Source organism: Populus euphratica, unplaced genomic scaffold, assembly GCF_000495115.2.
Source record: "Populus euphratica unplaced genomic scaffold, PopEup_1.0 scaffold67.1, whole genome shotgun sequence".
NCBI classification, from domain to species: Eukaryota; Viridiplantae; Streptophyta; class Magnoliopsida; order Malpighiales; family Salicaceae; genus Populus; species Populus euphratica.
The window spans coordinates 701751-727753 of record NW_011499914.1 but is presented as its reverse complement, the minus strand read 5'-3'; the positions used below and the strand labels follow the sequence as shown (position 1 = coordinate 727753).

The 26003-nt window shown below is 33.8% G+C and overlaps 6 protein-coding genes and 1 non-coding gene across 12 annotated transcripts; 6 read left to right on the top strand and 1 right to left on the bottom strand.

The window, feature by feature from the left end:
* Window positions 1-2247: 2247 nt before the first annotated feature.
* On the top strand, window positions 2248-7701 carry LOC105134395 (uncharacterized). 4 transcript variants are annotated; one of them, XM_011038795.1, is made up of 9 exons: window positions 2248-2378; window positions 2536-2608; window positions 3515-3632; window positions 3768-3874; window positions 4151-5233; window positions 6218-6255; window positions 6343-6534; window positions 6788-6875; window positions 7407-7701. In XM_011038795.1, exons 2-8 carry the CDS (start codon window positions 2558-2560, stop codon window positions 6831-6833), a joined length of 1635 nt encoding a protein of 544 aa, XP_011037097.1. In that variant the 5' UTR covers window positions 2248-2378; window positions 2536-2557; the 3' UTR covers window positions 6834-6875; window positions 7407-7701. The 4 variants fall into 4 exon arrangements, with proteins under 4 accessions (XP_011037097.1, XP_011037094.1, XP_011037093.1 ...); XM_011038792.1 differs by having other exon boundaries at window positions 2536-2679; window positions 7413-7701; XM_011038791.1 differs by having other exon boundaries at window positions 2536-2679.
* A 3771-nt stretch (window positions 7702-11472) lies between these two features.
* Window positions 11473-15263, top strand: LOC105134394 (serine/threonine-protein kinase-like protein ACR4). The gene has a single exon (XM_011038790.1). The coding sequence runs from the start codon at window positions 12266-12268 to the stop codon at window positions 15032-15034; it is 2769 nt and encodes a 922-aa protein (XP_011037092.1). The 5' UTR covers window positions 11473-12265; the 3' UTR covers window positions 15035-15263.
* Window positions 15264-15751: 488 nt separating this feature from the next.
* On the top strand, window positions 15752-15823 carry TRNAT-UGU (transfer RNA threonine (anticodon UGU)). The gene has a single exon. It is a non-coding gene; the product is annotated as a tRNA-Thr (tRNA).
* A 1038-nt stretch (window positions 15824-16861) lies between these two features.
* Window positions 16862-19234, top strand: LOC105134392 (RNA-binding (RRM/RBD/RNP motifs) family protein). The gene is made up of 3 exons (XM_011038789.1): window positions 16862-17025; window positions 18108-18579; window positions 18705-19234. The coding sequence occupies exons 2-3, from the start codon at window positions 18127-18129 to the stop codon at window positions 18855-18857; spliced, it is 606 nt and encodes a 201-aa protein (XP_011037091.1). The 5' UTR covers window positions 16862-17025; window positions 18108-18126; the 3' UTR covers window positions 18858-19234.
* A 484-nt stretch (window positions 19235-19718) lies between these two features.
* On the top strand, window positions 19719-21021 carry GUN4 (protein GENOMES UNCOUPLED 4). The gene has a single exon (XM_011038788.1). It carries the CDS (start codon window positions 19947-19949, stop codon window positions 20736-20738), a length of 792 nt encoding a protein of 263 aa, XP_011037090.1. The 5' UTR covers window positions 19719-19946; the 3' UTR covers window positions 20739-21021.
* A 1035-nt stretch (window positions 21022-22056) lies between these two features.
* On the top strand, window positions 22057-23891 carry LOC105134389 (uncharacterized). Of its 3 annotated transcripts, none has more exons than XM_011038786.1 (2): window positions 22057-22556; window positions 23685-23891. In XM_011038786.1, the coding sequence occupies exon 1, from the start codon at window positions 22148-22150 to the stop codon at window positions 22529-22531; it is 384 nt and encodes a 127-aa protein (XP_011037088.1). In that variant the 5' UTR covers window positions 22057-22147; the 3' UTR covers window positions 22532-22556; window positions 23685-23891. The 3 variants fall into 3 exon arrangements, with proteins under 3 accessions (XP_011037088.1, XP_011037087.1, XP_011037086.1); XM_011038785.1 differs by having other exon boundaries at window positions 22063-22580; window positions 23693-23891; XM_011038784.1 differs by having other exon boundaries at window positions 22094-22580.
* Window positions 23892-23897: 6 nt separating this feature from the next.
* LOC105134445 (3-oxo-Delta(4,5)-steroid 5-beta-reductase-like) lies at window positions 23898-24332 on the bottom strand. Its single transcript, XM_011038852.1, has one exon. The coding sequence runs from the start codon at window positions 24330-24332 to the stop codon at window positions 23898-23900; it is 435 nt and encodes a 144-aa protein (XP_011037154.1).
* Between the last annotated feature and the right edge of the window lie 1671 nt (window positions 24333-26003).

Sequence of the window (26003 nt, the reverse complement as noted above, 5' to 3'; positions counted from 1 at the left end):
ATTAAAAATAATTTTAAAAAATAAAAAAAATTATTTTAATACATTTATAAATAAAAAACAACTACAACTATATTTCCAAATAAACTTTAAAGAATTATAAAATGTTACCAGTAATAGAAAAGGTTGAGAGCTTGAAAGGAGGTTGAAGAATGCTTTAACACACACACACACCCACACACACACATATTTTTTTATGCTAATTGATAGATTTTTTTTTGTTTTTTTTATTCGGCAAAACTTGTTTGGTTGATATTATCTTGATTGTTCCTAAATATTTTACCAATAACTTGAAAAGGAGTTTTTAAAAAAGTTTGATTTTTTTTTTTTTTAAATATTTTTTTAGTATTTTTATATTATTTTAATGTATTGATATCAAAAATATTTTTTAAAAAATAAAAAATATTGTTATAATATATGTTCAATTATTTTAATACATTTATAAATAAAAAACAACTACAACTATATTTCTAAATAAACTTTAAAGAATTATAAAATGTTACCAGTAATAGAAAAGGTTGAGAGGTTGAGGGGAGGTTGAAGAATGCTTTAATATATATATAAAAGGTGAGGATGAGGAACCAAATCCTCGTGATTTTTTTTGATAAAATTAAATTTAAAAGTGTATTTAATAATGTGGTAGTTTTTTTGATTGTGATGAAAAAAAAATTATTTTATAAAAAATATTTTTAGTTAAGGTTATTTTCGTATTTATATATGTTTGGTTAAAACTATAATCGAAATTGAGGTTAAATAAAAAAATAGTTTAATGTATTTGGTTAATAATACCTTTTAATTTAAAGTTATAAAATAATTAAAAAAGATATATATTAATATTAATATTTTTAATTAAAATATTATAGATTTAAATAATGTTATTATATCATAAAATAGCTAATTCTTTATATAAATTCATCCGACAAAATTTATAATTTTATAGTTTTTTTAGCAAGTAACAAGATTATGTAAAATATCATTAAAAATAAAATTTAAATTATATAAATATTACACCATCATGTTATCTCTTTCTAATTGATGTTGTCTCATTGAATAAAATAAAATACTAACTTTTTAAATAAAATATAATTAAAAATTTTAAAAATTAATTTTTTCGCTTAACCCAGTCTAATATATTTAAATTTATGCTGGATCCACCATTAATAATGGGCAAGCCAAACTGTGCAAAATGAGTTTTTAATTAATTTTACACTTTTCATTTAATTAAAAACTTAGTTTGAAGTGAACAGTGCAAAATAAATTAAAAACTCACTTTGTACAGTTTTGCGGATTGAATTATAATTCATTCTGCATATAAAAACGAAACGTGGACACAAGCAATAATTTTCCGCTTTTGTTAAATTTGAGGCACAGTTGCAAGTATACCGGGTTCCACCGAAAGAAAATTTCATTCTGCATATAAAAACGAAACGTGGACACAAACAATAATTTTTCACTTTTGTTAAATTTGAGGCACAATTGCAAGTATAGCGGGTTCCACCGAAGGAAAATTTCATTTTTTAACTTAATCAAATATTAATATTTGTGGTATATAATCACTCTCACCCATAACCACAATTCCTAACTGGCATTTACTCTTCAACTTTCATTGAGAGGGGATGATATGTAGATAAGGTCCAAGTAATTGAAAATTATATAAATTAATAAATTATTAGTAAGAGTTTGTAAACATTATTTAGTTTATTTGTTTGTTCAATTTCATCCTAAAGATTTCAATTTAAATATTAATCAAATAATCTAGATTGTTAATCCAATTCATTTTTTCATATATTTCAGACAATATAATCGAATTTAATTTTATAGTTTAATATTTTATTTCAAACATAAAAATTATAATGAATTATTAATTCAATTCAATTTTATATATCATTTGATTTTATGCAGGTAATAAATAACATCTCAATCATATTTTTCAATTAATTTCAGTTAATCAAATAATTTAGCAGTCATATAAAACTCACATCATTTTATTTTTTATTTTTTAATATAAAACTATCTGATACTTTAAGATCATGTGAGGAGGATAATTTTTTGCACGAAAAGAGAAATTACATGAATTGCAAATGATAACTTAATAATTCTGTCAACCAAAACCATCAAAAGGATCTAATTAAAAACTTATTAATAAATTAAGAGTCTAATTGAAAGATGAAACATGTGGGGACTGTCTTGAGATTTTCCAAAAAGTTAATATCCTCAATTTATTTAATTAATAGAAGAAAAGGCAAGATTTTGAAAATTGAAACCCATAAAAACACGGCATTAGCCGACTCTCATCAGTCTTCTCTGCTAAGTAAACGCGAAGAATTTTCTCGCATTTTCCTGCACTTTCTCGCCATCCTTCCCGGAAAATATCCGATCAGGTACGCTAAACACCCAAACACTCTCCTTAGAGACTTGTTCTTGCGCTGTATTCTCTTCATTTTCTTTTTGAATTAAAATTTCTGAACTTTAGCTCCTTAATTATGTCTTAATATTTTAATTTCGTCTTTATTTTTGCTAATTAATTGCTAATTGCAGATGATAAATAAAGAGAGCGAGGATGGAAAGGAGTATTTTCGCAAACTTTCGAGAAAAGAACTTCAAAGTTTGTGTAAGCAATGTAGTTTGCCTGCTAGAAAATCAACTTCCGAAATGGTCGAATCGCTTGCGTTTTACTTTATGGTAATTATTTTATGAGGAATCTCAATTTATGTTATTAATTTGCTAAATTTGTAGTGTTGAGGACTTAAATTGGAAAATTAGGCAATTTTTTTAGAAGTTTTTTAACTTAATTTTTGTTAATAGTTTGCCAAATTTGTAGTTTTGTTAATATTTTTTGGCATTATCTGTGTGTTTTATGAATATATGGTATGTAATTGATATGAGTTGTTTAGGAAGAAAGTTTTCGAAGTAAATGCTATTTTTGGTTGGCATGGAAGCGCATTTTGTTAACTAATGAATCGCGGAATTGAGTTAGTTGAGCACGGTTTGTTCTTGAAGAAGTATGATTCGGTTTCTTTAGTATGTTGTAGAAAATGTTTTCGAGATTTTTGAACTTATCGGCATGCTTTATATGCCAAATTCGTAGTTTTTGTTTTATTTGAAACCATCCACGTGTTTTATGAATCATTGGTATGTTAATTTGCTATGAGCTTTTTGAGGCGAAACTTTGAAGTACTTACTAGTTTTTGTTAAATAATGAATATTGGATCTGATTCAATTGAGTGCAGTTCATTCTTGAAGATGTTACCATTTTGTTTTTAATAAGTTTTAGAAATTGCTTTTTTGTTAATTTTGAATTTATTCATGAGTTTTATATGTATTTGAGGAGGTAGTTGTGAAAATTAGGAAAGTTTTAGTATTGTTTTGCATGGTATGCTAATGGCATGAGGGTTTGGATTTTTTTCTTTTTTCCGCACACAGACAGATTTTGAGTTCTGCATTTGTTTTGATATCAGTTAAAATGTTTTTGCATGTTAGCAAGTACATTGAAACACTGATGCCTTGATATTTGCAGAGGAAGGGTTTGAGTTTGGTATCATCTAGCACAACCATAGGTGGGGTTCAAAATGCTTTACTTTGTACGTCTTTGATGCCACCATTGCAGCCTAAGCCTGCATTAAATTCTATACAAGGTTTGTGCCTCTGCAAACCACCAAACTCTGTGATTCTAATTTCAGTGAATTTAGTATTATATTTCTGATTGTAAATTGAGTTTCTATCAAATTGATATAGATTCTTATGAAAACTGATCATTATTTCTGTTTCAGATGGTTTTGAACTCAGATCTTGTCCCAGAGAGGAGATTAACAAAGGGAATAGAAATTTCAAATACAATAAATTGGAAAGTTTTATTGGGCCTGGAGCTCATAATAAGGTTTGTTTATTTATTTTTATTTTTTTTTCCTGGGTGAAAGTGTTTATTAAGATTTGAATGATTGAAATGCTTCCATATGGACCGTGCATGATGCATATTCCTCCTTTTTGATTGACTCAAGATGGATCTTAAATTCTGCATGTGCTAATCAACATGGGAGATGTTAGAGGCCAATATCAAAGGAATCTCTTGATTTTAAGACTTTTTATCTGCGTTATAAGTGCTGCAAAATCGGATTTCCTGCTTGTTAATTTTGTTGTCATTACATATCCACAGGAAATCTTTGGTGGCTTAATTAATGATTTTCGAGATGTATCTCCGTCTCAGTTTTTTTCTCAATATGCTGGGAGTCATGTCAACCATAATAAGCCCCAATTAAGCCTTGGAGGCAGGGTAGAAGATTCGCCCCCATTTCATGGTACAGATGCAAATACTATAGTCAGTTCTGAAGAGAATGCCCAGCCTTCTATGATAACTACTGCAAATGTCCCAGCATCTTTTGAATTTCATGTCAGTTCGGAAGAGGGAATTAAACTTTGTGTTGATCTGAATTCAAGCCCATCAGAGTGGATTAAGAAATATAAAAATCAAGTTTCTTTGTGCGACAATGTGGTTAATACCAAGTCTCGGAGACTTTATCGAGAGCTTGGGTGTATTGGAGAGAGTAATAAGAAAATGAAAAGTTCTGTTCTTGAGAATACGGATTCTGACCAAATCAGAGATGACTTTGTGCAAACTGATCCTTCTCCAAGTTCAGTTGCAGGACAAAATATTAATGTGAGTAATGGTTATCCAGTTGGAGGTAATAATTCCCTAATCTCATCACCCATAATACCATGTGGTGTAGTTGTAGATGTTATGCAATCCTTGGAGGTGGATCCAGGACTTGCCTCAGCCGCACCCAGTTCCGATGGGCTGAACCAGAAAACTTTGAACACTGAATCCTGTAGTAAAAGGGAGAGCATCGCTGCCCCTGATTCAGATATCACTGACACTATATTAGAAAAGACAGCCTGCAATTTTGCTGTAAACTCCATCTCCAACGGTTCTGTAGATTGTATTGCATTGATGCATCAGAGTTCAAAGCGTGATGATGAAGTTTGTGAGAATTCAACCCAGCAGAACAGTTGTAATCTTGAGAATGCTAGTGTTGTATTCCCTGGATGCTTTATGGAGATGCAGCAGTTATCAGAAACTGGAAATTATCCCAAAGATGCATCATGTTTACCTCATAAAAATGGCAAATTCTTGGATCCATGTAATTCAAAGCACAATGGAGGATCTGGGCAGGATGGATTAGCCAACTCAAGTGAGAACAATCATTGCAATAACCAGGTGCCTGCATGCTCCGAAGAGCAGGTTATACCTTTTCTCTACTACTTTGGGTGAACATACCATGTTGCATTTTCATGGTTTTTCTTGACATCCACTATATCTAGATTTGAAAATGTGGCATCTGGCTATGTCCATTGTTCTAAATGTCCTGCCACTTTCTTCATATTAGACCTTGGAGATCAAGATACATCACAAGGCAATGTTACGAGGCTGAAGTTATTTCAAATTATCAAATAGTTATGGATGGGAGTTTCATCTGCCTCACTGTCAAATCTAAAATTATATTGTCACTGTAGAGACCCTTCGTTTCCTTTTGTTTTCCCTGCATTAAGGTTAGTTCTTAGGAGAATTTGGAAGTATGGGTGGATAGCAAAGTGGTTTTCCAGCCTCTTTATCTACCAAAAGAAAAGAACATGGTTTTGCAATATTTCATACTGTGATTTTGATGATTATAGATGATCCTATGGTAAAGTTCTGACTAATTCAAATGTCAGTGAATTTTCCAATACTATTCTGTAAAATAGCTTTAGTTCTGGCTATTGCTTGTGAGTTGTCCACATCCACTATTTTGTTGGACAGTTCATTCATTGTAATCCTAATTGTAGGGTGCAAATTGAGTTCCATTAAATTTTGAAAATTGTTTTTTTAATAAAAATTATTATTTTTTATGTTTTTAGATCTTTTTAATGTGCTGAAAACAAAAATGATTTAAAAAAAATAAAAAAAACATTATTTTGATGTATTTCTAAGTGAAAAGCACTTAAAATCGCAACCACTACTACAATCCCAAACAGGCCCAATTATATTTTAAAGATTCCATGATTCAGATTATATTACTGCAGCTGCATGCAAAAGTGACTACTATTATGGAACCTTTGTTGAAACAATATTTAGTTATTAAAATGCAAAATTTTACTTCTTATCTGTAAGATATCCACATCTATTTTTGGTTTCTGCCAAGTATACCCAGTAAAGCTTATGAGTTAAAACCACATTCCACCTTTGCAGGAATGGAGCAATGCTATCAGTGGCAGGGAGAGTTCAGTGTAATTTATTTTTCCTGTAGAAGTCTCCTTTTCTACTGTTTTTTATTTATGCTATTTTCTGATTGTATGCAAATCTGCCACGTTCAGATGCTCGCAGGTTGATGACTCATTTGGTAAGACTTCTTTGAAGTCTGAAATTCTCAGATCAAGTGAAGAACTCCTTAGAAAGAGGTCACATGTAGACAGGGCGAGCCAAAATGGCTGTGGCAAGCATGACACAATAATTTTAAGAAGCACAAGGCGCTCCGCTGGAAAGGTCCTTCCTAGAAGATCCATGAGGCTAGTCTCTAAGGTTCTCTCTTGATGCATTACTTTGGTCATACTACTAATTACTGCGAATGGACACTCCGTTTAAGTGGATAAGTAATCATGACCCAGGCCATACATCTACCTGGTAGACCATGACCTGTTTTGGCATCAGAGCTGCTAGTTTTCATGTCTTATGTTCCAGGCTTATAACTTTTTGCCATTGTATTTTTCTCAAAATGTTAGTGATTCCCTGCTTTTCTTGCTTTCTTTCTTTTGGTTCCAGTGAGTTCGCATTCTACATGCTGCCTGCATCGCAACAATTGGATTGATATTATTATTTGGCTGTTTCCAAATTTAGGGTACAGTTTATGGTAAGCAAAGCACTTATTTTACTCTTACTTTCCTTGGATGTGAAACAGGCCGATTTCTTCTCTATTGCGAAGCAGTCTCTATATAGAAGATCACGTTTAGAGTTGTTGGAAGGGAATCATATTATTTGCAACTGCAGTAGATACGGTCTACTACTGTTTAAACAAATCGGTTTCAGGAATCATGCATGCATTCATGTGTTAATGTGCTTGCTTGCATACGTTCATTTTTAGTTAAACTGATTAATCTTCCAAGGAAGTTCCACCTAAAATAACGTAACACATGCTTAGACCTCCTGACACAGATAAAGGCCCACTAGTTTAAGAACAGAACACTCATCCATTTCACATACACATGGCTTAAATCTAGACTGCTGCTCTCTTTCCACGAAGTGAATTATATATATGTGATGATTGGCTTTGTTCATTCAATACATGCGTACATGCTGGCCATGCATGCATATACATGTATATGGATGTATGGCGATAATTGACTTTAGATTTGTATTAATGGCCCATCTTACTTTCATTAAGTTGCAGATTCAACATTTTTTTGGAGATCAGTTCGCACAGGAAAGAAAACTACAGTCTTCAAGGTGGTTAAAGCCTTGTAATTTTTCTGCTGCCTCAAGAGCAGTCACAAAAGCAATCTGAATACTGAAGTACAAGGTAAATATCAAATTGTTGTTTTTTTTTTTTTTTGTAATAATTATCTGTACTGTATTTTCTTTTTCCTTGTACGGAATGCCAGATTTGTATATCATTCGGATTTTGTAACCTCCGATTCTTTTATGAATTCGTAAAACAAAATTCCCTGGAGTTTTATTGATCTTTGCCTTGATTTTTCAAAATCTTATGGTATGTTTGTCAAGTGGATTCGATAAAATGGAAGGGACGTAGATGGTAAAGGATTGAAAATTACACGCCAAGAAGTATTAGAGAGGGATCTCTCCTCTTTTCTGTCTTCGTTGGGCTTTTATCCTTCTTGCTAAACGAAGGATACACCTCCCCTCATGTCCAACCCTGCATCATCAATTCGGCTGCATGATGACCTAGTTGGTGAAGGTAGAAGAAAACATGAAGCTCAAAATCCAATGGGCTTCGCTAAGGATCCCAACCCCCCAAAAAATCATAGTTTATTAAAATATTATGTTTAAGGAGAATATAAAAGGGATGTGTGGGGCCAGATGAATAAGGTGTGTTTGAAAATGATGTTGAAATTATGTTTTTTAAAAACTTAAATTTTATTTTTATCAATTTTATTTTTTATGTTTTCATATTGTTTTGATATAAAAAATAATTTTTCTTAAATAAAAAATATATTATTTTAATTTATTTCTAAATAAAAATACTTTAAAATATTATTATATTTTCAAAAATACTCTTCAAATGGCTAACTAGTGCCAAATAGTTTCAAATGGCTAGCTAGTGAGGTCCTTAATTAAATAAAATTTGAGTTTGAATATCTAATTGAGAGTTGGCGGATGTATTATGAATTAATATTTAGTTTTATTTATATTTAAGAGCTTGTTTAAAAATATGATTATGGTTGTATTTTAAATAATTTTTCATTTAAAAATGTATATTAATGATATGGTTGTATTTTTAAAATTATTTTTTAAAAAAAGTTTTAAATTTTAATTTTTTTAAAATAAAAACAAAAATTCTTTTTATTTATAATATTATTTTTTTTAAATTATCCTAAAATATTTTATTTATAATGATCCATCACTGAAAGTCATAAATATTCTAACAAATAATTAAAAATAATAAGAAAAAAAAACGCATAGCTTCCAAAACAAGTGAAGGCATAATACCTAGAACTACTATAACTGTAGGTCAAGAATTAATTAAAATTATATTATTTTAATTCTTTAGATTTATATGTTAACCAATTGAATCGATAAAGTAACTCTCTAGCTAGATCTCAAGTTGGCTGGTCTCTAATAGACTCCCAGTCATGATGGGTTTGACAGCAACGAAATCTATTTTAAAATTATAACCCTTGTGTTGCTTTCTATTTCTTACTCTTTTCTTCTTCTTGGACGGTCTATTTTTTAATCTATATAGCTAATTGTGTGGCTCAAGGATGGTCATGGAACCCATTATTCAATTTAAAACCCTTCAAATTCTTACATCTTCAGTCAAAGCACAGGAATCTATTAATTGTGGCTGCTTCAGAGGCCAGTCTCTCACTTACTTACGCAGTCCAAATCTTTTTTTTCTACTAGATGTGTACCCTTGAGTGGAGCTCATAACATGGGCTCCAGAAAGCTTGCTGGGTTTCTTTTGAATGGTATTGATTTGATTTAGTGGCAAATTATGGGTATGTCAAGTCGGTTTATATGTTAATTAAGTTTAAATTTTTTAATCACCTTGATCACCATGTTAATCCATTGAATTTATTTTGCAATGTACCTTATAAGAGGTTGCTAGGGTTTGCTTGAAGCCTGCTAACCTTTCAGATTATGGTATTTGATCCTACCAGCAGGATTACATATTCTATTAATATAAACTAATAGCTGTTTGAGAAAGAAGATCAAGGCACACAGAACCAGAGGAAGCAAGCAGACTGAAGAAAACCATTGAAAAGTCTGCAGCTAAACCTTTATTTATTTATTTATTTTCATTTACTTATTTATTCTGTAAGATATAAATGCTGGTTTGTCTGATACATTTCGTGACTCAACAGGTCAAGTGGATCAGTTTAGATATACTCATATTAATTTAAAATAATATCATTTTAAATGTATTTTTAATAAATTAATTAATTAAAATCACGCGATATCAAGTCTTATACTCAGGTGAGATTCTAAATTGATAAATAAATCATCAATGTGACTTGTCTAGCTAGATTTTGATCTTGAATTGATAAATAAATCTACATTTTAATATGATATTCAGCTTAGGTCAGATCTTGAATAATTGATGAATTATTATTTTGACTTCTCTAGCCAAGCTTTAAATATGTGGGTAAGCATTCTTTTTTTTTTAAATAGAAATTGGATTATATATATATATATATATAAATATAAATAATTAAACTGTGAATCTTCCTGCAAACCAAACACAAAAACATAAACAGAGAAGCTTAAACCATCAAAACAAGACAAAAATTAGAACAAAGATATGAATTAATAAATGTTCATTGGCTGGCCCTCTTCCTTAATTCGATGGTAACCCCCATCTTACGCTGTATGCATATCCCTTGAAATGGGGACTTATTTGTGCTCTTGTCATACACATCCCATGACCTTATCAATTTCTTTTATATACTAATCTAATTCCAGATAATAATAATAATAATAATATTCCCTAATCTTTTTTATTTTTATTTGCAATTTAAATTAAATTTCTTTAAATATATAAATGCATTTTTGAAATCTTCAAGGAAAAAACTTAATCTTGATTTGTATATAAATTAATTTAAAAATACTTTAATTTACATACAATAATATTAAAATTATCCTTAATCCAATCAAGATATAGATCATAATCCTTACCCTTGTGTCCTAGGATGAGGGGGTACATCTCATTAATTCATTTGAAGACCAAACATTGGTACAAGCACTGTCCAACCAACTCAATTTAATTTTTAACCTAACCCTCCTAATTTTAGGCAACGAAGGGAGGTCCCTAGCTAACCCTAGGACATCTTCAATTTTTTTATTTATATAATTTTTTAATATATATAATTCTGAATAAAAAATGTTGGATTGGGAATTTTTTTTTTTTTTAAATTGCCTGATGGGGTGGAAGAAGAGTTTATTGTACAGTGAAATCCAAAGCAATTGTGTATTCCAGTCAAGAGGGTCACCTCTGTTTCAGCCAATTGCTGAATGACAGAAACCAATTCTTCTTTTTTAACCTATATTTTCATGAACATTTTGGTTTTTTTAGAAACAGAGTTTTCATTAGCTCTGTTGCTTTACTGTGAGAAATTAATTAGTAATTTTAGTAAAATTTATTGAATTTAAAAATATTCAAAACTCAACTCAAATAAGGAGTTTAATGAATTAATCTCAATTAATTTATAATAATATTATTTTATAGTATTTAAAAAAAAAATTAAAATTAAGGGTTGATCTATAAATTGAATCTTATGTAATAACTTTTATCCCAAGTACGTTACCCATATATGAAATTTAAATTTGAAATTTAAGTGAGAATTATCAACTTAAACCATAATTCACTGGTCATTAACCATACAAAAGAAGGTTTTAAGCAACTATTAAATAGCGTGCAGGATTTCTTGAATTTGTTTTCTGGACAATCATAACATCTTTATGACGGTTAGTATAATTATGATAATAATCATTGAGAAATCTTTTGGAGGATGCTAATTATAGTGAATTCTTATACATAAAATTTGTAACTCAGCACAGTATATTCGTTGGAGGCCAAAGCCATGCATGAGAGCCCATCAAAGAAGAAGAAGAAGAAGAAGAAGGTGGTTTTTACACTTTGACTCAAGAAGCGAAAGAGTTAAAAAGAAGAGGTTTGACAAAAGCTATAGAGTGCAGTAAACATGGCATGAAAAACATCATATAGCATTAACTACCTCATTTATTGTCTTCACCTACACCTGCCTGTATTGAGAAGCTGCAGTTTTATGGACATTTATTTCTCTCTCTCTCTCTCTCTTGCCTGAAACCACAATGCTCCTGTAACCATCATCAACATACTCATCCCACCTCAAGGTTTTTCTTTTTCTTTTTCTTGAAACTGCATTAGCATTCTTCAGTAGCCTACATGCAAAAGAGAGAAGCCCTTTTTACTAAAAATGAGGGGGGGTTGAAGGTATACTTGAAAGAAGCTGAGGTTTGGCTCTAAATGTGATCTAATGCGAGTTTCTTGATCCAGAACTTGCAGAAGTCTCACTTTCAGTTAAAGGGTAAGTTCTTTTCTTAAAGCAGGGAGGTATAGAGATAAACACCTGGACAAGTTCTTGGATTTTCAACTTAAGGTGTTGTCTTTGTAAGATTGTAGTTTGTAGAGGTTCTTGTGTTAAGATAGCCAGTTCTTTTATTCTGGATTTTGGTTTGTTTTTTGGTTGACCATCAGTAGCTTCAAGTATATTTGTGCTGTTCATCACATTTTCTTCTCCATTGTTGCATATGCTTGAGGGTAGTGTGTTGTGGTCTTTGGATGCAAAAAAAGGAGTATGGCTTGGTGTTTAGGTGTTGTTCTTAATGGATTTTCGCATTCTTTGCTGGTTTATGTTGTGGAACAATGACAGACATCAGAATTTTACATCTTGGTTTAAGAGGCTAGCTAACATGCAAGTCCTCCTCAATGAAGTCCCTGTCTACCTGTAGTGTTGGTGGTTAACTATAAAAAAAATCAGGTTGGTGGCATTTCATATCTATGTATCTTGGGGTTTGGCTGGTGTGATGGGGAATTGGAGCCATTCTGTTAGAGATTTCCTTATTAGGGTCTTGATGACTAGCAAACGGAATTGTGGATTTGTGGTTCAATTTGTGGTTCTATCAGATTTATGGTGGCTAGTCTCAGGTTTAGGCTCCATGTCTTCCATTGCCATTTCTTATGGTGAGAAAGGTCCTGCCTTTTGTGGTATAAAATCAGATGGGTCTCATCTTGTGAATTGTTATGGTTCAAATTCAGCTATAATCTATGGAACTCCAGCTCATTTCCCTTTTATTGGTCTAACTGCTGGAGATGGCTTTGTTTGCGGGCTACTGTTGGAATCTAACCGACCGTATTGTTGGGGAAGTAGTGGCTATCTTCGACCAGGTGTGCCTCAGCCTATGATGGAAGAGGCCGAGTATGTAGAAATCAGTGCGGGCGATTACCATTTATGTGGTTTGAGAAAGCCTTTAACAGGCAGGCGTAGAAACCTCTCTCTTGTTGACTGTTGGGGTTACAACATGACAACGAACCATGTGTTTGATGGGCAGATTCAATCAATCTCAGCTGGTTCTGACTTTAATTGTGGATTGTTTTCCGAGAATAGGACTGTTTTCTGCTGGGGTGATCAGGCTAGTAGCCGTGTAATCAGCTTGATTCCTCAAGAAAGGAGATTTCAAAATATTGCAGCTGGTGGATATCATGTTTGTGGGATTCTAGAGGGGGTGAATTCACGAGCCTTCTGTTGGGGAAGGAGCTTGGACCTTGAAGAAGAGATTTCTGTGATATCAGCAGCATATTTGAATCAAGGAAATGTTGATTTGCCTCCGAGTGATCCTATGCTGTCTGTCGTGGGAGGAAAGTTCCATGCTTGTGGAATCAAGAGTTACGACCGCGAGGTGATTTGTTGGGGCTATATGGTAAAGCCAAGCACTCCGACTCCTACTGGCATTAAGGTGTACGAAATAGCTGCTGGAAATTACTTCACTTGTGGAATTCTTGCCGAGAAATCTCTCCTACCTGTTTGCTGGGGTCTTGGGTTCCCTAGCTCTCTTCCCCTAGCTGTTTCACCTGGACTCTGCAAAACTACTCCTTGCCCTCCCGGTTCCTTTGAATTTGTTGGTGCCAGCACACCGTGCCCATCTCCAGGCTCTCGTGCTTGCTTGTCTTGCAGTAATGGCTGTCCTGCTGAAATGTACCAGAAAACCAAATGCACTTCGAAATCAGATCGTCAGTGTGATTATAATTGTTCCAGTTGTTATTCATCAGAATGCTTCTCAAACTGTTCTTCTTTATATTCCAATAATGCTAAAGAAAAGAACAGGTTTTGGTCATTGCAATTGCCAGTCATTATTGCGGAGATTGGCTTTGCTATGCTCTTGGTGGTGGTTGTGACAACAACTGCTATTTTGTATGTTCGCTATAGTTTGAGGAACTGTCAATGCTCGGCAAAACAATCAAAGACCAAGAAAAACATCGGTAGCGGTTCTTCAGTTTCTAAAGATAACGGAAGAATCCGTCCCGACATGGATGAGATCAAGTTAAGGAGGGCACAGATGTTCACTTATGAGGAACTTGAGAAGGCCACCAGCGGATTCAAGGAAGAATCCCTAGTGGGAAAAGGAAGTTTCTCATGTGTTTATAAGGGGGTTTTAAGGAATGGGACACTTGTTGCGGTGAAAAAGGCAATAGTGTGTTCTGATAAGCAGAAAAACTCGAAAGAATTCCACACTGAGCTTGATCTGCTATCAAGACTAAACCATGCTCATTTGCTCAACTTGCTTGGCTATTGTGAAGAAGGTGGAGAAAGGCTTCTGGTTTATGAATTCATGGCTCATGGATCCTTGCACCAGCATCTTCATGGAAAGAACCCTGCCTTAAAAGAGCAATTGAATTGGGTTCGAAGGGTTACCATTGCAGTACAAGCAGCTAGGGGAATTGAATACTTGCATGGTTACGCTTGCCCACCTGTAATTCATCGAGACATCAAATCTTCGAACATTCTCATTGATGAAGAACACAACGCCAGAGTGTCTGATTTTGGCCTTTCTTTGTTGGGGCCAGCTAATAGTAGCTCGCCATTGGCTGAGCTACCCGCAGGAACTCTTGGCTATCTTGATCCTGAGTACTATAGGCTTCACTACCTCACAACCAAATCCGATGTTTATAGCTTTGGCGTGTTACTCTTGGAAATCCTCAGTGGCCGAAAGGCCATAGATATGCAATACGAAGAAGGAAATATAGTCGAATGGGCAGTTCCCCTGATCAAAGCAGGAGATATACCAGCCATATTGGACCCAGTTTTGAAGCCTCCATCCGATCCTGAAGCTTTGAAAAGGATTGCAAATGTGGCTTGCAAGTGTGTCAGAATGAGGGGGAAGGAAAGGCCATCCATGGATAAAGTAACAACAGCTTTGGAACGTGCCCTTGCACAACTGATGGGCAGTCCAAGTAATGACCAACCAATATTGCCAACCGAAGTTGTTCTTGGAAGCAGTAGATTGCACAAGAAATCTTCTCAAAGATCTTCGAACCGATCAGCGGTCTCAGAAACTGATGTTATAGAAGGGGAAGACCAAAGGATCGAGTTTCGAGCGCCATCGTGGATAACTTTCCCTAGTGTTACTTCCTCCCAAGGGAGAAAGTCTTCAGCCTCCGATGCAGATGTTGATGGCAAAACCTCAACAAGAAATTTAGGCTATGTGGCAAACGTCGGGGATGGGTTGAGGAGTTTGGAGGAAGAGATTGGACCTGCTTCACCTCAAGAAAGATTGTTCTTGCAGCATAACTTCTGAAATGAGTGCCTGAAGCATTTTGATTTCTTGGTTGTGGTTTGTTGGGTTTGCATTTGGTTTCTTGTAGAACGAAATTGTTTTTTTCAAAAAAAAAGGGTAATTTTCTGGAACGCCAAGTGATTCTACCTCTACCATCAGCATGACAATTACTTTGTTATCTTGTAACTTTCAGCTGGCAATTTATGTATTCAATTCTTACCATCAGATGGTTCTTCATAAGGTTCCGACACTTTCAGAAGGTGCATGTTTTTGTTTATGTTCTATCCACAGGCTGTCTTGCTGCTTCATACTTCACGAACCGTTCCCTTCCCCTCCTGGAGATTAATATGATGAAATACCAGAGGTTAATTTGAACCCCAAACAAGACCCAGGCCTCCTGTTTTACAAGAGCATCCCGAAGCTTAATCCCTGTTAGTCAGCTTCAGCAAGGTTGAGAGTGGCTGCATGTTGAAATATCAAAGCAAATTCTGCCTTTTGACCCATGCATTCATGCAGCTTGATGCCTAGATAGCTAGCCATGCAATCAAACATAAATAACAGGAAATACAGTTATAACTAAATGGGTTAAGAACATCATGCATAAACGAAACTTTCACGGTCTGAATTGATATCATAGACGTGTGTATCAATAATAATAAATGTTCACATATTTTAAGGTGGTAAAGAGTTTCACTATCACATATATTATTTAAGTATTATTTGCTTGTGCGTATAAGAGCCCCTATAGCTCAGTGGTAGAGCGTCAGTCTTGTAAACTGAAGGTCCGTAGTTCGATCCTGCGTGGGGGCATTTCATTTAGTTGTCGTTTTGCATTTTTTACGTCGTAGCGCACAACCATCCCTATCTATATTTTATTTATTATTCAACATAAAAAATAAATTAAATATTCATCCTTTATTTATACATGCAACCCAAGTCAATTCACAGTGTTTTTTAAAATCATCCCTGAGATTAACATGAAATACATGCATGATTATTATTATTATTAGAGTCATGCTATCGATTAACCAACTAATCTTAGCTTCAATTTTTATATATATTGAATAAAAGCAAAGGTCCCAATAACTGTTGGATGATATATATATATATATATATATTCCTGTACTTTAAAAATATTTTTATGTTTTTCTTTACTTCAAATTATTTTTTATATTATTTTAATATAATAATAGACTCATGATAAGGGGGTTTGACTCCGTAAACTAAACCTAAAACATTTAAAATTATATTTTATACTTTTGTAATATTTAAAATAAAGAATTCTTATTAATCCGCTGTAAATCACAAAATAATATGTTAGATAATGTTAACGTGTGGAATCCAGCAACATGGACCTAGCTACTGTGATTCCTAGCTAGTCTAGGTTATTTTTGTCGCATTCATATCTATATTTGAAATTTAAAATTAATTTTTAATTAAAATATATTAAAATTATATTTTTTAATTATACTGTATTTTTTATATTAATAGATCAAAATTACTAAAAATAATTTAATTATATTAATTTAATATTTTTTAAAAATAAAAACAACTTAAAAAACAAATTCATTCAAAGATTTAGAATGTATTTATTTTTAAAGATTAATTTAATCATTCAACAACTTAAGTATTAGCTCAAAGATTTTTTTATTTAATAAAAATTTAGTTTGGGTATTTTTATTAAAAAAAATTATAATCATACTTGTTTCGTTAAAAAAAAAAACGCGAGAATTAAAATAGTATTATTTTAATAAAAAAACCAGGTTATTCCCTACCTTCCTGTGAACTTGCTCAGCCTACAACCCTAACTCTGGGTTGAGCAGAGCTCGATCTTTAACAAAATAATCAAGGCTCGGGAGGCCCAAATTAAAAAAAGGGCCTAATTCCCTGATTCGGGGCTCTCTTTTTTATTTTACCAATTGATTTCTCATCCTCGTAAAAGAATACCTCCCTTCAAAATTTTCTCACCTTCGTTAGTTCTGTTTCAATTTGATCGTTCATCCACGATCCAGGTATGGCCGCTTCAAATTTAGGGTTTTTGTTTGTTTTATGAGAAAGTAGCTGAAAGCGAAGAAAATGTCAGTTTTTTTGCTGTTATTTTTTAAATAATTTAATGTACTGCTGATAGTTATGAACTCATTGATAGCTTAAAGCTATGAAATTCCAAATCATTTTGATAAAATTTGTGTTGATAACTTTGAAGTTTTGAACAAGGGAATGTTTTTATGAATTCAGTTGATTTGATTTTATGTTGTTTTTTTAAGTTCCAAATAGCAAATACATGGTGGGTGGATTCTGGTCGTTTAGTTTTGAGGCTGTGTAGAGGGGATTTACTAATATCTTTTTGGATATGGTTTTTTGTCAGTGAGTTGTGGTTACTGTGTTGTTGATATGCTGTACTGTTCTTTCATATTTTTCTCATGTGTGTTTGGGAGGTGCATAAGTGATTCGCTGTAAAATGAGGTGTTACAGTCACTTCAGCCTTAGCATTCCACACTATTCATTCTGTTGATACAGCATTGGTGGGTTGCTTTTGTGTTGGTTCCCAATTGCAAAATTCATGGTGGGTGGGTTTTGGTCAAGATGGTTTCTACTATTTTCCTTCTAGATATGGTTACTATGCTATTGATATGCCGTACTATTCTTTCGTTCTTGTGTGGTTATATCTATGAATATAGCACGTGTCTCGATTTCTTGGAGTACAGCAGTAATGAAACTGAATTTTATGTTCGACTGATAAATCAAGTTGTAGGTTTGGATAATGGGAAGATAGTCTCCAGTTATGTGGCTATGGTTTGGGTCTATTTTTGTTCATGATGTGAATAATAAACTATATGGAATGACATTTAGAGCAATCAAGGAGGATAGGAGCATGTGGCAACATCATTATATCAGTCTTTCAAAACTCTGGAAGCTTTATTTTGGAAAAAAGTTCATTTGATTTTTAATTTCTGATATGTATGTATTATTTGATTTATGAATTTGATGTTATTGATATGACTTTAGTTGTAAAGGCTAATTATGATGGAATGTGTTTTTGGACTGAAAAACTGGGAATGTCTAACTTGTTTAGGTTTTGGATGTATTGTTATAGGTTGAGTGTGCCATCCCATATGGATTCTACTTCCACAGCTGAAGCAGACTATGCTGCGTTTCTGGAGAAGGTGAAACGTACTGTTTACATTGACAGCCTTTCACCACAAGTGACTGAATCTGTCATGAGAACAGCTCTAGGTCAGTTTGGGACTGTGAAGAATGTGCAGTTTATCCCGAACTACACAGGACCCAAAAATATCCCATGCTGTGCCTTAGTGGAAATGGAGTGTCTTAGACAAGCTGAAGCTGTTGTTTCAGAGATCACCCAGTTCCCCTTCATGATGTCTGGGATGCCTCGGCCTGCTAGAGCATTTCGTGCAGAAGTGGAGATGTTTGATGATCGCCCAATCAAGCCTGGTAGAAGGATACAGTGCCGTTGGGTGGACAGAAATGACCCTGATTTTGAAGTGGCAAGTAAAATTAAGCGTCTTGTCAGAAAGCATGCTGCTGAAGATTTATTTTTGCTCCAGGTAAGTTCATGTGACAGCATCCATTGAATTTCAGTTTACTTGCTTGACGCTTGCATGTTTTTCGAGTAGATTTTTAATATGTTTTGGTTGGTTATGTTCATTTAAATTGCGATTCTCATTTGCAGCAACAGTTGGCCCAAGAAGAGAAGCTTGCAAAGCAGCAAGAGGAAACCCTCAAAGCAAACTATAAGAAGTTCACCATAATAGATAACGTCGTGTCTGACGGAACTGCTCCTGGTTTGGCGAAGTTTTACAACATGAAGGTTTTTGATGCTTGATTAGTTCTGAATCAGTAGAGATCCTACAAAACATAAGACATAGATTAGTCTAATTAGCTGGGTGCAGACCACATTAAGATAAGATTTTTGTATCCCAGGATGCATTACCTGCTTTGTAATCCTGCTGGGGTCCATCTTTTAGATATCAGAAGTGTAAATCCAATTAGCTTGGTCATTCTGGATTAATGTAGTTAAATATTTGAGGAAGGGTAACTGATACCGTTGGAGCTTTATGAACTTCATCTTTTAACTGTGCTTTTGTGTTTCCTATGTAGTAAGATCGTCATCCACTTATCAAAACTGCTTGGTCTGGATCATGAGTTTAAGTTCTTCGACTTCTCAGAATATTATTGCTCTATAGTTGCTATTTTTTCCTTTGAGAGTGCTCTTAAGTGGTATTTGTTGCTTCTAACTGAAATTGCTCTCTATCCCTCATTTTGGCTGTTACCAGTTGAGTGAGAGCCCTTGTTTGGGCTGTGGGGACAATATGCAAGAGACCTTAAGGAAAGCAACTGGGAATGGATCAATCATGCCCGTGGAAAGCAGTGGTATGATCATTTTCTAGCTGATCAGGGATTGGCTCCTCCTTAACGTGTTCTCAAATGTTAGTTTTCAGCAATGCATTCACAGGTTGAAATGAGTAAATGAAACCCATCAACTGAAGCCAAACTTTTCTCTGTTCTGTAATTGATGGAGGAAAGTTTAGTCAAACACTTCCCGATGCCTTCGGCATGTGTTAGCACGACTTGCTTGTTGAAGGCAAAGGCCGGAATGGCACTTTGATTTTTGTTTTGTTTTCTTGTCCTTTGTTTTATGGTGGCAAACATAGTTTCCTATCTTTACTTGTGAATAGGAGAGGGGAGATGGGGGGATCTAGCCTCACCCACATCTACCCAATCAAAATCCACCTCTGTATTGCACTTGATGACGTCTTTCTTCACAAATCCCTTATCTCCCACCTAGAATCCGAACCACACTCAAGTCCTTCCACACTCCATCAAAGTCATAGCATCCCTTCTTGCTACTTCCATCATCTAGAAGATTCCACAGCTTTCAGACCCTTTTCCTTGCCCTTTCTTTCTATCTCGAATGGCTACCAACTCTTTACGGTCCCTCAACCATCATCACTCCCTCCTCAAGTTCCATCCCACAGACACCACCCCTCCCTCTTCACTCTTCCTCAAGCCTACCACCTCCATCTCCATCAACACCGACACTTCTCTCTCCCTCTCTATCTCCTCCCCAACAACCACCACCGCTTACTCCATCTCCGCCACGACCTCCACTACTCCCTCCACTTCCATAACCCACTCCCTTGACCTCCTCCAGCAACATCTCTCGAACCAAAACTTCCGCGAAGCCGATGAAGAAACCCGCAGACTTCTCATTGTTCTAGCTGGTGAAGCGGCACAAACGCGTGGCTATGTCTTCTTCTCCGAGGTCCAGTTTATCTCTGAGGAAGACCTTAAAGTCATCGACGAACTATGGAAAAATCACAGCAACAACAAGTTTGGATACAGTGTTCAGAAAAGAATATGGCAACTGAAGGCTAACAAGGACTTCACCAGGTTCTTCATCAAAGTTGGGTGGATGAAGAAGCTTGACACTGAGGTTGAGCAATACAACTACAGGGCTTTTCCTAACGAGTTCATTTGGGATCTTACTGATGATACTCCTGAAGGTCACTTGCCTTTGACAAATGCACTCAGAGGGACACAATTGCTCAAAAACATCCTCAACCATCCTGCTTTTGAGGTAGATATTGAAGAAGGGGAGGGAGATAAAGTTGAAGGTAATGAAAATGGTGGGCTAAAGGGATTAAGGGATAGCTCAAAGCTTCCATCAAGCAAGAGAGTACTGAAGACAGATTATAGCTTTTGACTAAGAAATTTGAAGCAAATGATCAGTAAACGACAGGGATGGGATTTGGATTTTTGTCCTATGTAGATGTAATGAAAGTTGTTGACTGATTGCATCTTTTTCATTTAAATATATTTCCATTCTCCTGTCTATGTAGTGGGCAAATATTAAATATATAAAAGAGAATATGCCCTGTTGTTTTTACATTTGGTGCAGCAAGAAGCCTGCCCTTTTTGTATCTGTCTGTCCTTTTCCTTTGAAATCATATATCCTCAAGTGGGAAGGAGGTTTTTGTGACTTTTTATATGTTGCCATTGATTAGTTCCAAGAAACTGCTTATTTACTTGTGATCAAGAACCTAAGCCCCACTTTCATGGCAATAAAATAAATAAATAAATAAAATAAAATAAAAATCCAAGTGTTACTAACAATGGTCCCCCCCCCCCCCCCTCAAACTAACACTAACACAGTTCTAACATTTAATTAGAGAAATAAAATGAAAGAAAGAATTGAAAAAATAATGCATTTTTTAGTTGCAACAAAGGTTTTTTTTTCACATTTTATTTATTGTGACAATAGAATTATTGAAATTTTTAAAATTTATTTCATTAGAGATTTTAATTTTTTTTATTGATAAAAATACACGTATGCACACATAATTGACATTGTTTCTTTAAGATATTTTATTTTGTAAACTTAAAATTAATATGATGAGAATACTTTAAATATATGTGTTGTAAAAGATGTAATATTTCTTTTCATAGCCACTAGGTATATTTATGTTAGACAACAAAATTTAAATTTAAAATTATTTTACTAAGATATATTTCACTGATAAAAAGATATTTCACAAAAACTTAAATGTTTTCGTTTAAAATTATTTTTTATGTTTTTGGATATGTTTGATATACTTATATTAAAAATAATTTTTTAAAAATAAAAAATATTATTTTAATACATTTTAAAATAAAAAATACTTTAAAAAACAATCATTATCACACTTTCAAATACAACTTTTATGTTAAAAAAATATATTTTTTAATTTAATGAGAGAAAATTTTATTTTTTTAAAAAATAATTTAACTTGTATCATAATATATATATATATATATATATATTATAATTTGTGAATTTTTTTAAAACAGAAATAAAAGATTCTTATGCAGGTGTAAACTAGCTATTTAAATTTAAAAATAATGCCTGAAAAAAATACCTTGAGTCGGGTCATAGGCTGGGCCAGGCCTCGTAACTATATTTAATACCCGTTGAGAAAAAAATTTAGTCAAGATATAGGGCCTGATAATAAAGCCCATTGATACTTTTATATTATCATCAATTAGCCCAAAACCTAACCCACTTATAAACTACCCAAGTCCACCAACCTCAACACCTCCTCTTTTCCAGTGTCTGTCTTAAAAAAAAATAAAAAAATGTCAGGGAATCAACAACATCTCCTTCGGCTAGTCCTGTCCTGCCGGAAAATAACAGCACAGGTAACAAATCCGACGACTTCCACAATAATCGCCATGGCTTCCTCCGCTGAGAAAGAATCCTTCCTCTCTCACTACCGCAACTCCACTCTCTCTCGCTACCCTCGCCAATCCTGGGACTCAAAAGCGGCGTCGCGCGTCGGAGAGAAATTAGGTTTTAGATTAAAGGGAATTGGTGTTAGTAACATCTATATTGATTTAAACGAAGAGTTGTCAAGGCCGATTCATTATAGAAAGCGTGTGTTACCGTTGTTTGATTCGGTGAAACGCGTTGGCATTGTAGTTGATGGAGCTGAGAAGCTGGGAGAGATTGGTCATGTTTGATGGACGGTCAGGATTTAATTGGCGAGTATGCATTTTTTGATGAGGATAGGTTCCTTTCTTCTTCTTCTTCTTCTCTCTCTCTCTCTTTTTGCCCTTTTAATTTGAATCGATTTGATTTCAGAATTGTAGATTATGATGGAATAATTATCACATGAGAATGATTTTTTTTTCAATTTTATTACTATTTTGTCTATATTTTCTTACCCAATCTTTAATAAGTAAAGCTATGCAAACAAATGAATTATCCACCTTTAGATTAAAAGTTACTCAAATTGTTATCCTAGTCATTTAATTTGCAATTGTTTTTTAGCATGATCTAAACCAGTAACATTATATATTAATTCGGTATTAATCCCGAATTTATCATTTCATGACCATAGAAAAAACATTGTGTGTGTAGCTAATTTAGGATAAAGGGAATTTGATGATTTGAGGTACATTTTGGAATTTGGATTGCAGTGTTGGTGTGGGTTGAGGGTGGGGTGTTTTGGAGAATAGATGGTAAGACAAAGGTATGCTTAGTGTCAGTTGGTATTCGAGCCGAGGGCAATTAGGAGTGTTTAATTGGGTTGTTTTGATCTATATGGGTAAGAAAATAGTTAGGCTTTGGATCTATCTGAATAATGTAAGTGTAGTTTTGGTTGTTAAATTACTAGTAACATTTGTGTTTTGTGATGCTTGAATTGTTTGCATGTTTGAAGTCATTCCCATGGTGAATGCTGGATTGCCATTTTTCTATGATACAATTTTGATCAAGATTGGGGTTTTGGGATCCTGCGTTTGTTTGGTGGGCATGGAGGAGTGGGTTGGTGTTATGTAAATTGAGTAATGCTAGGTGTGTAGGCATGATATATTTTGGAAGTAGACTTCAAGTCTTGTTGACCTTTTCATTACTTTCCAAGCTCATGATTCTGTAGTTGCCATATTGTCTTTGATTATCAACATTGGGGAACTCCTCTGTTGAGTTGAAAGTAAACCTTAATGGCGTTGTTTTGCTTACTACTTGTGCATTTTGAGTGTTAAAATCTATCTTAGTAACATTCCTCGATGATCCTTGGCCAGACGATTTGAGTCTGTTGCTAGGTGATATTACTAACGTTTCTGCTCTCTACCTGGATCCTTTATTTGTTATGCTTTGCCATCCTTATAACAGATGAAAAGGTGCACGGGTTGTTGAAATAAATGGGAAAAGGACTAGAGGAGAGCAAGGAGCAAGGATTATAGAAATTGCTGTAAAGAAAGATGTGGACCTGGAGAAAAAATAAGAATACCATTGCTTCATTTGTTACACTCTTGTATTATTTCTCGTACTTTGAGAAAAGAATATCTTATATTGCTAAAAAACCAAGTATAGATGGAATGGACATCATCTTCGTGGTATCATTTTCATGGCTCCCAATCTGCCCACCCACATTTGAATACTCTTGAGTGTATCAGCATACCCTAGAAACCCAAATTCCCTACTCTTAATCATGCTACAGAAATGTTGAAACCTGTAATTCAAAACCACATTAAGTGCTTCGAAACAAGTAATATCCTCAATCTTAGTCTCTAACAACTCATACTTCTCAACAATCTCATCCCACATTTTGCCTTTACCCTTCATCATCCCCAGCCAATCAAACTTCTCATCACTCTCTTCACAGGCCACAAATCCAACGTCGAAGACCTCACATAAGACTTTCCATAAACTCTTCCACGTAAAAACATCACCATTTGTGCAATTGAAGGCTTGATTTTTAGCTCCCTCAGTCACCGCTGCCCATATTTGCTGCTCAGCTAGCACCCTTGCATCAGACATGTCGCAGAAGTGCTCCCATGTGTATTTGTTCCCAGGGTATCGAAATGGTAACCCTTGGTATTGACAGATAGTGGCATGGACAGGTAGAGTTAGTAAATATGTTGTCCACGCTTCTTGAAGAAGCACCTATTATGATCGACCAGCGATGAACTGGGTGTGTAATGGAAGGAAAATATGATGCAACCTGGTCTTCCAAGGCACAATAGAAAATGGGGTAGGGGAGTCTATCCGGGTCCTCTTTGAAAGGTGGCTCCTGGTGGACAAGTTTGCCTTTGCCTTCAAGTGAAGGATCCAATATCTGACCAAAGTATTGTTCCGTGCCTGTTTGCAAAGTAAGGGTGTGCTTGGTATTGTAATAGTTATTGTAGTTGTGATTTAAAAAAATTATATTATAAAAATTATTTTTAGTAAAAATTAATTTGGAAAAATATATGTTTAATTAAAACTTAGTTGAAAATGAGATTGAATTAAAACTAACTAAATGAGATTGAACTAAAACTAACTTTAATATGTTTAGTTAAAAATGCATTTGAAATTGAGGTTATAAGATAATTTAAAAAAAATATAAATTAATATTAATGGTTTTTCATTTAAATATTATAGATTTAACTATTGTTATTATATCATGAAATAAATAATATTTTATATAATTTTTTTATTATTTCATTAAAATCTACAATTTTATCACATATAAAATATATACGATAAGGACTATAATTTTTTTAAATTTTTTAAAAGCGCAATAACTTTAAGTAAAATATAATTAGAAATAAAATTAGGATTGCGATTAAATTCTATAAATACTACGTTATCAAGTGATCTCCGTCTAATTTATATAATGTCATTGAATAATGTTTAACACTATTTTTTTTTAATAAAACATAATTAAAAATAAAAAATTATTTTTTATTTTTATTTTATTGGGTCAAACCTAATTTAATATACTTTTAGTTTTGTACCAAACTTAATCCAACTGAAATAATGAAAAATGTCTCCACCATTCAGTAATTCTCTCTCACGAGAAGCAGCAAAATGCTGTTTTTATAAAACCTAGAGTATAATTATAAAATTAATGGGCTTTATTAGCATAAATTATTTTTTTAATTAAATAATAATAAATGTGATTGTGAGTAAACCTCACTTGCATCTATGTTACTAAACAGCTTCTAATACATTTGAGTCGTCGTGAAAGAGTAGCTGATTAATATGCATCAAACACATCGGCTAGCATGATGGAGTTCATGGAGATGCTCACGAGTTTGTTAGGTTAAGCGCATGGTAAATTAGTTTTTTTGCCAGGTGAAGCCATGACTCGTAGCGCAGTAAACTAGTGTATCCTAAAACAAGATTGCACGATTTGCCTGGTGGTATGCTCATAGTCATAACATTAAAAAGATAAGTTAGATCCATAAATAACTTAATTTCTCCTCCTAAGAACTCTCTCTTGCATGTTTTCGTTTGCTTAGAAAATAAAAATGAATCCGACATGTGTCCTGGGATGCCTTTTAGATTGGGAAATGAGCAAATTGGGCTCCATCTGAATTTGAACCAACCCTTAACAATGGCTTAAATATTAGGCCTGACTAAGTCTTGCGTCAAATGCGTTATGACTGCAGTTCTTGGGCTATAGAATTAGATTGGGTTTGCGGCCTAGTTGTGCTATGATTTATG

Coding starts and splice junctions, on each gene's coding strand:
- LOC105134445 (XM_011038852.1), bottom strand. CDS start 24,332: ATGTCTGATGCAAGGGTGCTAGCTGAGCAGCAAATATGGGCAGCGGTG.
- LOC105134394 (XM_011038790.1), top strand. CDS start 12,266: ATGGGGAATTGGAGCCATTCTGTTAGAGATTTCCTTATTAGGGTCTTG.
- LOC105134389 (XM_011038786.1), top strand. CDS start 22,148: ATGTCAGGGAATCAACAACATCTCCTTCGGCTAGTCCTGTCCTGCCGG.
- GUN4 (XM_011038788.1), top strand. CDS start 19,947: ATGGCTACCAACTCTTTACGGTCCCTCAACCATCATCACTCCCTCCTC.
- LOC105134392 (XM_011038789.1), top strand. CDS start 18,127: ATGGATTCTACTTCCACAGCTGAAGCAGACTATGCTGCGTTTCTGGAG. Junction 18,580..18,704: donor AAGATTTATTTTTGCTCCAG/GTAAGTTCATGT, acceptor TCTCATTTGCAG/CAACAGTTGGCCCAAGAAGA.
- LOC105134395 (XM_011038792.1), top strand. CDS start 2,536: ATGATAAATAAAGAGAGCGAGGATGGAAAGGAGTATTTTCGCAAACTT. Junction 5,234..6,217: donor CTGCATGCTCCGAAGAGCAG/GTTATACCTTTT, acceptor CCACCTTTGCAG/GAATGGAGCAATGCTATCAG. Junction 6,535..6,787: donor CTTCCTAGAAGATCCATGAG/GCTAGTCTCTAA, acceptor TTTTGGTTCCAG/TGAGTTCGCATTCTACATGC.